At 40.6% G+C, this 10,815-nt stretch overlaps 1 protein-coding gene across 1 annotated transcript; it reads left to right on the forward strand.

The window, feature by feature from the left end:
* The first annotated feature begins 868 nt into the window (after positions 1-868).
* Positions 869-1,545, forward strand: LOC149228835 (uncharacterized). The gene is made up of 2 exons (XM_089380877.1): positions 869-1,162; positions 1,459-1,545. The coding sequence occupies exons 1-2, from the start codon at positions 869-871 to the stop codon at positions 1,543-1,545; spliced, it is 381 nt and encodes a 126-aa protein (XP_089237003.1).
* Positions 1,546-10,815: the final 9,270 nt, after the last annotated feature.

Here is a 10,815-nt window from a genome sequence, read left to right on the forward strand (position 1 = left end):
ACCTGATGATCTGTCATGGATCGAAACAGGAGAGGAGCCCACTAATTTGGAGGAAGGGTTGCCTGATGCACAACTCTTCATAGTGCGTGTAGTGGATAACCTTTTTGTCGATATTATCCACTTTTTGACTACAGGGACAAATCTAGAAGGATACAACAGTCAACAAAAGAAAGAGTTAGAAGTGCACATGACAGATTTCTTAGTAATTGCAAGATATTTATATAATATGGGTGCAGATGAGATACTCCGACGATATGTGCCTGATTTTGAACGAATTAACATCCTCACTGAAGCTCATGGAGGAGCTACGGGAGGACATTATGTAGGAAAGGCAACGACGCAAAAGATTTTGCGTGCGAGGATGTGGTGGCCTATGCTACATAAAGATTCTAAAGCATATTGTAGGGCATGTGATGCATGTCAGAGAACGGGTAGACCATCATGGAGGGACGAGCTGCCATTAAATCCTCAAGTATCACTGTAACCATTTGAAAAATAGGCAATTGACTTTGTAGGACCGATTCATCCCCCAGGCAAGAAGACATGTGCACACTATATCATCACTGCGACATAACACCTAACTAGGTGGGTGGAGGCACAACCGGTGAAGGATTGTAGAGGGGCCACAATAGAAAAGTTCTTGTTTGAGTATGTGTTAACCAGATTCAGCTGCCCAAAAGTGTTGATGAGTGATCGCGGTATGCACTTCCTTAATGAAACGATCAGCACGCTAACCGAAGAGTTCCAGGTTTATCAACAGAAGAGTACACTGTATCATCCTCAGGCTCATGGAATAGTTGAAGCCTCTAACAAGATCCTAGAAAACACACTGATGAATATTTGCAACGCGCAATGGAATGATTGGGACATGCGCGTACCAGCAGTACTATGGGCATATAGGACAACTTGCAAAAAGCTAACAGGTCAGACACCTTTTCGATTAGGCTATGGTGTAGAAGCTGTGATGCCTATGGAATATATCATTCCTAGTCTCCGTATAGCAGCTTTCACAGGAATGGCGAACTGCAGAGCCTTGGAAGAGTGGCTCGCACAACCAATGGAGCTCGAAGAAGATAGATTCTTGGCTGGATTGCATCAGCAAGTTCAGAAAGAACGTGAAAAGTCTTGGTATGATCGACACATCATGCTGTGCACATTCAAGGTAAATTATTTGGTCTTATTATATGATAGTAAGTTCGCTAAGTTTCGAGGAAAGTTTCAGATGCACTGGATGGGGCCATATGTCATCAAAAAGATCACAGATGGGGGCACAATTTAGCTCGCAAAACTGAACGGAGAACCTTTTCCAGGAAAGGTGAATGGAAACCGATTCAAGCCATGTACAGGAGATCCAACTCAATGACTATATGATGGCAAGAGAGTCTTAGTGCCCCAGGCAGCTACAAGGGAGCGCGGGAAGTTAAACTACACTACTCGGTTTTGGGGACTATGTGGTAGGGGATCTGTGCACAAAAGGGTGGCATTACAGTATCAAAACCTACACGAAGGGAGCTGTGCTATGAAGCACGATACCGCGCAACATAGCCAGAAAGTTACTGTTAAAGTCACTGTTCATGACTTGATAGCTAGGATACGGTTAAGAGGAGAAGGTGGGCAACATTTAAGGCCAAAATCTTTGAAGATCTGCCTCCAAATCAGCACTAATGGACGAATTTTGGGGGGAATGTTCGGATTTGAATTCAAACTTCACCATAAATTATGCATGCTTGTCCAACAGAGAACACTTTGCACCCTTAGAGTTTTTGAGCTGTGCTGTCTGTCGCTTATGAATCCTGCATTCTTCAAAGATCTGGTCGCAAGCCCTTCATTCAATAATTTTCCCAAGTTAACCCAACAAATCATTTGCGATACCATGTTAGGACCTGACCCCGCTAAGACTACAAGCACTAGAGGAATTGTTGCCTCTGAAGGAGTTGTTCTAGAGGTAGTGATCATGGAAGCCCCGACTCCTGTGCCTATGGTGTTGAGGTCGCCTAGGCCAAAGCCTACACCTGTGTGAGAGACCCAAAAGAAGAAGAAAGACAAGCAAAAGAGGTCGGTGCCAGCACGTGAGTCGCCTAGGAAGCATACTGCCGCCCAGACACAAAAGAAGTACACGTAGCCTGAGAAGGTTGTAGATTTGGAAGATGAGTAGGGCATCGAGGATATAGACACTGAGGGAGTGGAGCCCATCACCAAGTTGCCTGAATATATCCCTCCATGAACAGGGAAGGTGAAGGTCCCCAAGGACCCAAACTCGGACAAGTTCCTCATTCACACACTCCTATTTCCAGAGAAGATAACCTTCGAAGGTCCGCGCCTGGCGTGGATCGCTCTGTTAAAAATGGAATATTGGGACCTGGATGACCATGAGAGGTTCCCTCACCTTGAAATAGAAAATTATATGAGTTGTGTGTATTACCCAAACTCTGGTGTCACTGTGTTGGAGTCAGTTGAACGGATCTGTGGAGTGGAGAACTTCGGGTTGTTAAACCTGTTGTGGGTACCCCAGTAACACTGCAGTAATATTAACACCACCTGTGTGCAGCAACTACTTACTCTAGTGCACTATGGGTGCTTATGGCTTGGTGCGCCTATACCCATCACAAATATGTTCATCCACAGGATCACACACCTGTGGCATAAGGGATTAAATCCAGCCTAGGAGTTTGGTGGAAAGGCAGGCGAAAGAGACTTGGTGGAGAAGATGAAAAAGAAGTTTGAGCTTGAGAAGAAGCCATGCAGATATTCCATCACATCCATCAATGATCCCTGCGGTGAATATTGCCACCCAAATATTGGCCGGAAAGGTTATGAGTATGTGCCGCATGGATGAAGTTCTGACACCTATGGTATCATTAGCTACACAATGCGCAAAGGGCATGCAATTTAACTGGTTGCAGTACTTATGTAGTGAACTTCTTGAAAATTGTCGCGAGGACCAGGATGAGAGAAAGCCATTCCACTACACGTGGCTACTACTCTCCATCGTGCAAGTCACATGCGAGCTACCAAGGATAGCCATTTTCCTCCATTGAAGGAAGGATTACTGGAGGCCGCGCAATTTCCTCCCTTTGGGCCACGAAGGACCCCGCGCGAGTCACAAAAATGAAGATTTTCTGGGTGTTGATGGAAGTGAGCTTACACATGGCCATCAACTGGTGCCCAAGGTTGTCCGTAACCTTATATGAGCAGCTGTCCGCGTATGCTATGTTCAAGGTAGATTTCCACCGCGTCTACATTCAGGTGTGGAAGGAACCGAAACATAAGTGTTTTGATTTTCCGTATTTAGTCACTGATGATGCCATACAGGAAGTGCTCAAGTGTTGGCCGGTAGATTGGCACTCCCCATCCAACTTAGATGTAGGGTATAGCAAAGGTGCGGGGAGCTCAGCTGAGAAGAAACGAGAGGATGCAACCAAACAGGTGGCACAAAAGTTTACTGCGCAATGGAAGAAGGAAGCTGAAGAGAAGGAACAAATGGAAAAAGAGCGCACTACAAAGGAATAAGCTGAATAAGAACATCACAATTGTGAGCACATCGACAAATATCCTTCGCCCAAAATCAAGGAAGAGGAGAAGTCTGTGCAAGGGAGTGGTGACGATGAGGGGAAGAGCACCCCATTTCGTTTAAGGAAGCACAAAGAACAACAATAGGAGGATTCCTGCAAGAAGAAGAAGTCGGCTAAAATGCAGGTGGATCCCATCACCTTGACAGAGGGAAATCTCGATGAAATCAGTGGAAAAGTGCGCGGCAGTACAACTGAAATATTACAACAATTTGAGCAAAATTACGTTCATTCACTAGGACATGTCTAGAAGGATTTGCGTGAACTACAAATCCAAACTAGCAGAATACAGGTGGGCGCAGGTTAGGTAAGTGCCGCGCAGATGAGCTTGGCACTAGGGACAAGTTAGGCTTCCGAACTGGTACAAACAATGGATCTTAGAACAGTTGCTCTGCCAGAGGGATCCATGGGTGCAGAATCGGCTGATGATAAGATCATCATTAGTACCCTTAAGAACATTGGCCTAAATATTGCAGCACTCCCTAGCAAATTTCTTCATGCGCTACAGGCAGGAGCAATAGTTAAACTGAGAGCTCGGGAGCAACGCACTCTCAGTTTAATAAGTGAGTACAAATGAACAATGAACAAATGTTCATCGAGAAGATGCAAGCCTTGAAAGATAGGGATACTATCGAGGCGTAGAGCTCCTAGTTGGTAGCCGCGATTGTAGAGGCGTGCAGAATAATGCCAGAGTTGCACATTCCTGAGGACGCACAACCAGAGGTTAAGATCCAAAAACTAGCTACATGCATCTGCGAGGCAAAGGAGGAAGTTGCGAGAGTTCAATTTGAACTCAACATGAAAATCATGGAGCTATAACTCAAGTCACAACCTTTGACTCTGCTGAAGGTTAGGGAATAGCGCAGAGCCACCATCAAGGAAGGGATGGCTACTGTGGATGCCGCAATATTTGGCTGCACAACCTTGTTTAAACAAGTGATGGAGTTGGTGACGATCCTGCAGGAAGACGCCAACCTGCAAAAATTAAATACAGAGATCCGCAAGCTCCAACAACAGTATGACAAGGTTAGGGAGATGACATGCTCAAGTGTTGCAGTGCAATGCCTCGCCAAGTTGTATGAAGGGAAGTAGCTCCTCACAGAGGTGGAAGCAACTTAGAAAAAAGAGGCCTTGCTTAAGGCCAGGTTGGGTCCTTGGTTGGAAGAAGCCTACCAAGTCTCAAACAACATCTAGGAGACGCTGACGAACTTGCAACTCACACAGCAAAAGATTAAGTTGGCCAATGAAGGACCAACTACGGAGCAGCTCACTGAACAAGTAAAGAAGGAAGTTACACAGAGTGCTATTGAAGTAGCAGCTGTGTAGGTGGAGCTAGGGGATCTTCACAGCAAAAGCACCGTGCTGGCCAAGTGACTCGAGGGTGATTCATGAGCTTTGTGTTGGGAGCCTATTAGGATAGGGTCCCCTAGGTTAGTTTTGGGGTAAAAACCCAAGTTTTGTTGACAATTTTGATGAAAATATGTAAAGTCTCCGCAAATTGTGGATGCCGAGCACGTAGTTAGTTAGGAGAAAAAAAGGGTTTTTACCCTCATTTATGTAAATTTGAGTCAGTTTTTGAGATCTACCCATGGTTCGTGGACCATGGGATTGTATAAATAGGTGTGTCTTAGAGAGTCTAAGGGAGATCTATGTCTTTTTCTATGGGTATGACGAAAGGAGTATTAGGGATTTAGTGTAGAGAAGTAAGTCTTAGAGGGGAAAAAGGCTTTGCAACTGAGTGCCCAAAGGCCTAGAGTAGTATCCGTAGCTGAGTGGGTGGACCCCTGTAGTTGAGTGCACAGAGGCCTAGAGTAGTATCCGCAGCTGAGTGCATGGACTCCTGCAGATGAGTGTGCAGGGAAGTTTTTGAGTTTGTCACTTTATACTAAAGATCAATAAAGAAGATTTTTGGAAGAAATTCATGTGTTTTATCTGTTTACTTCTTTGATTTAAGATTGTGATATATGCTATGATGAAATAACGTCTTTATGAAATATTGATGTATTGGTGCGCGAATATACTGGATATGTATTATTAATTGAATGCAATACATGTTAAGTAAGTATGCGAAGATCACAATACATTGTGTTAGCGAAGATCACAATACATTCTGTTATGTTTATCGAGAACTTAGGTAGGTCTGAGTAAATGCTGTTTTAAGGATAATTTATGGTGCACGTAAGTAGCTAAGTAATCTGTTCAGGGTCTGCAAAAGCTAGTCGTAGACCTTCGCGAAGGTCTAGGGGCTATTCAAAGGAAGTTGCAGTACCAAGCCCTAAGGCCTTATATATCTACTCGGAGGTAGGTCTAGGGCGTAAAAAGGCATCACACTGATCTCTAGATGCGGAAACTTGGTTCCAACATCCCCCCATACTGCTTCGGGTGAGACTTTAGTCTGTGATACATGGGTTGATGTCAAAAGGGCCAGTAGTGTAGGGTTTTGTTTGGCGCAATTAACTCTAAACCTGGGTCAGGACCCACTAAGCCAACAATCATATAATTTCCCAAAAAACCAAAATAAAATTGCTTTAATTCCAATATGACATGTAAAATGATGTGAATATTCCGTTGGAATAGTTTGTCATGACACATCTTACAATACTCTAAAATATTTTACTATCCCCAAACATATGGATAAACAAAAGTGGTCAACTATATGGTTGTGCATATCCCACACATGTACAACTCTAAACATCCATGTTCATGGGATTCCAAGGTCTTCCATATGTTCAACTTATTTATAACATATCTCTCCATGGATCTATTTTCCATATCCCCTATGGGATGTGCATGGGGTTCCAACCATTAGCACCCATAAATGTATCTTTTCCCATTTCATGTTCACCAGTAGAGTCCCCCACACTCAAGATGAGGCAAAAAATGCATGGTATCTTGCAGAAGGTTAATGGAAAGTACAAGTAGTGACATGACCAACATCGAGTTTCACACAAGTTTTAAGTTTCTTATTAAGGAGTGGTTTCATTTTTAGAAAAATCACCTCATATGTCTCGAAAGGAAGTTCATACCACTCTAATATGGTCGTTTCACAATTATAAAGGCTATGGGTGAAAATCGTTTTAAAGTTTTTATTCCTCCTTTCCTTAGCTTACACCCAATATTTAATATGGAGTTACTCTGACCAAATTTCCCACCTCTATTGGACACCTCAAAGGTGGCAGGCACTTGGCCCCTATAGAACTTAATCTCAATTGCATTAAGAAAGTGACTGGGGATTGGATCATGGAGATCAAAATGAAGGCCATCTGCTAGCATAACATTCCACTCTATTAGGTTTTTACAGCATGATAACTTCTTTAGCAAAGAAAGTGTCTCATTAGGATTCAAATTTAACAAAAGTTTCCCCATCCCTTCTAGGAACTTAATGTAATGGGGATTATTACTTCTTTAGGGGGAAGGAATGATCTAGGTGGATATTGGTGGCCGTATACCTTATCCACTGAATCAACATGGTTCTCCATCTTGGAATTTTTTGTTATGATTTTTTGGTCCTAAAATTTTGGGGCTATTTTGAGGCGATAAATGATGTTTTATGGCGATCCAAGGACCTATAATTGTACTTCTCAATTGGATCTTTAATAATCTACTATGCACCCCAAACATAGGTTGTATGCAAAAGTTACACCCTTGGAAAATTGAAATATCAACTAACAGTGTTGGGTCCCACAAAAATTTTAGCTAGGGTTATGAACCTTTAGATTTATTTCTTTATGTTAAAAGTCCACTTTGCGGTCTCTTGTAATATATTTTTGTGAACGAGCATAGCCACCATCTTTTTCTCTTTAGAGATAAGCTACCACCAATCTGGCCAGTTTGTGTTATATAATGCTCTGTTATTTTTTTCATTAATAGAAGTTGAGTATTCAATATATTATTTTTTCTCTACTATGTTTTGTGTGTTTATATGTGTTCCATTTGGTTTCCTATCTTTCAATTTGTTCTTTATACACCCAAATCAAGCAAACAACTCTCCAATCCCACACAACTTTCATTTTTAAGGCAAGTGAAGGAAACTATTATTAAATAAATAATTTATTGCACCAAGAAATGCATTCTACGACCCAATATGATGGACATGTTTAATTACTTTCATGCTCAACATGGAGGGAGCACGTGTCCCTTTTAAAATAAAAATAAAATATTCGCTAAAAAATGTTGGTTATATATATATTTGTAAATTAAAATCAATTATATCAGAAAAACACAAACTTACATCTGAAAACCAAATATACTTAGAACATTTAAAACATATTTGTTGTCACACCCAAAACTTATTCATAGGATTTTTTTCCCCTTTATCCTATGAACATATACCTAACCAACATATTTATCAGTTACAACTAAGGATAAGGTCATCTCCTCATTTTTCTGAGAGATCTCCATCTCCACTAGCACAATAGAACATGACATATCTTTATCACTGTCTGAATGATCAGACTCATGGGTACACTTCTTCCCACTGGTTATAGACAATTATTTCTAAAGAAGTTTCCTTTCCCTTTTCCAAATTATTCCCCTCTAGCGAGGAATGATGCAGAACTACAAGGGTTTGAACTGGATCTTGAGCAACTGAATTGATAGGTTTTTTCTTCTATCATTGGGATCATTCCCTCTTTTGGCTTACTGAGTTATTGGAACTTGATGCCTCCCTCTCATCCCTCCACCCATGATTTGGCTTTTTAGTGTCTTTGAAGTGGTTGGCCCTTTTGAGAAAGGGAAAGTGTTATGAAGATGTTTAGGATGCTGAAAAAAATTGCATATAAAAGTGATGTTTTCATAATATAAAGGCTTAAGGTATTCCTTAATAGTACACTTAAGAATGATTTTGTCTATTAATCCTTCACTCAAATCCAATTCGACACAAGTGTATACAAAATAAATGAACCCATTTTCCATTCTTTCACTATCCACTTTAATGAAGAGTCCAATTGCGTTTCCGATGCTCTCGAGAAAATATGGCCGAATCCACTGGAGGGGTAAGTTTGGGAGTCTTACCCATACCGTAGTAGCCAAATATTTCATGGAGAGAGGGTTGAACTTTCGGAACCAACGCTGAATCGAAAGACCAACACAACCCTAGAACTAGGGCCCTTGGTTGAAAATTATCTTCCGATCTTCGAGATCCTTAATCACTACCACAAAAATAACCTTTAAAGCAGAATACAAATTCTAAATTTTAGATCCAATTTTGATGGAACCAATCTTGGAAAGCATTAGATTTAGGCAAAAATCCATTGAACTGGCATATGAATGCTTGCTTTTCTTAATAGGTTATCTTGATTCTGTTAAATAACTTGTTGACCTCAAGGGTTGGGTGTCAGAGGAATGTTCCACCACAAAAGCTTGGCCTGAGAGTTCCTTGGGAATTTGGGAATTGTAACTTGGATTAATAACATTTTTGAATGACAGGGGTTTTGATGCCAAAGATGCTCCATCTCCTTCGGTACCTCCTTTCAAGCATGAAAAGAGGAAAATATAAGAATATTTCTCAATAACATATTCTATGAGTTCCTTTGTTGATTTTAATTTCCTCCCTTTGAAGAGGAGCACTATCACTTCCACAAGTAATCCAGTCAGATTTTATATGTTATCTTCAAGTAATTAAACCAAATCCCCATCACTAACCCTTAAGCATAGTGACTTTCCATAAATAGTTTTAACAAAGATTGTGAATTTTTTAATCTCACCATCCCCAAATCCAAATTGTAACAACCACAATTAAAGATCCATGTAATAAAGTTAATAATGGAAAAATAAGACCAAGGTCACGGGACATTTATTCCAAGCTGAATGTTGGGAAAAACATCCTAGTGGGTGTTCATTTGGTTTATTATGGCTAAGGAAATTGGCAAAGGCATTGAAAAGGAAAAGAGGCATTAATTGGCATTTATTTATGAAAATAATGGAAAATAGAAGAAAAGGAAGGTGAAAGGTCATAGGTTTCATGTGAGGAGGAAAATGAAGGAAAATATAGGATATTGAAGAAAATAAAAGGCTATTGATGATCATTTAACAACCTTTTGTCAGTTTAGTTTTGGAGCTCTCTCTCTCTATTCTCTCATTCTCTTGCACACTTAGAGCATTCTTGGAGCACTCTAGCATTGGAGAGATGTGTTGAAGGATCTGGGGCATGAGGTTAATGAGATTCTTCTTTTACATGATAACTATTAATGCTAAAATTGTTAGTATATTCTTTAACATTAGTGTGTCTTCTTTAGATCATTAAATAGCTATCATAACAAAGAGACAAGAACACAAGACGTTGGCATTCTGCCAGGGCCAAAACCTCTCCCTCTTAGAGAGGAAAACTTTCACACAATTCTTCTTATAGAGATTCCAATTGGTAAACATCAAGACCATGCATTTTGACTAACTGTGCCACTCAAGACCAAGCCACCAATTCTCTTCTTCATAATGCTAAGATTATCACCATCACTACATCACTAGACATCCATTAATGTTGCAACATCACTGAGATATTCATGAGAACAAGACTGTTTCACCATATCTCTATCATTACTTAGTTATTTGTTGCTTATCAAGATCATAATTATGTAGATGAGGTGTCTATGATGAGATTAAATCCTTGAGAGAAAAAAACCATTGAGATCATAACTATGCTTAATGTTATGACTGCAAAGAGTAGCACCAAGACCTTTATCTTTAGACTTATGCCAAGAATGTAACCATTACAATAACACTTATCTGAGATCACTGCCATGCCATCCAAGTATGATGCCTTATGTGAAGAGACATAGTCCTGTATCCATTCGAGATTAACACCTTGAGCTTGACCGAGATTTCAGAGTGGAATGTGAAGGTATCACTATGCCTTATCACTGAGATTTTGCTCCTAACTATCCCATCCGAGAGTTTGCTTCTTCAAGACATGCAAAATTGTAGATCCTGTTCTTATTCGAGTTATTTTAGAGAGAATGCGAGATTCTGTTCTATATTTTTGTGGTGACTTAAGTTGCCAATTTATAGGTGTTTGACCATGTATTCAAGCCAACATGGACCTATGAACTGATGTGTCTCATCTTGTGAGCTGACATGACTCCCTTTTACTTCTTTTGCTGGCCGACTTGACTGTGCTTTTTCATCGTTTTGCTTGCTTGTCTTTAAGAGGATTGTGTTGGTCTTGGAGGGTTGTTCTTATACATTTGGTTGACCCATATACATTACATGAAGGCTCAAGAAGAGCTCCTTACACATATATTTGACGCTT

This window comes from Pinus tabuliformis, chromosome J, assembly GCF_031772625.1.
Source record: "Pinus tabuliformis cultivar Carrire ecotype Pingquan chromosome J, CPIR1, whole genome shotgun sequence".
In the NCBI taxonomy this organism is placed as follows: domain Eukaryota; kingdom Viridiplantae; phylum Streptophyta; class Pinopsida; order Pinales; family Pinaceae; genus Pinus; species Pinus tabuliformis.

What these genes read in the sequence shown, in the direction of transcription:
- LOC149228835 (XM_089380877.1), top strand. Translation starts at nt 869, where the DNA reads ATGCGCGTACCAGCAGTACTATGGGCATATAGGACAACTTGCAAAAAG. An exon ending in TCATGCTGTGCACATTCAAG is followed by an intron (nt 1,163 to 1,458) that starts GTAAATTATTTG and finishes ACTATGTGGTAG; the next exon opens with GGGATCTGTGCACAAAAGGG.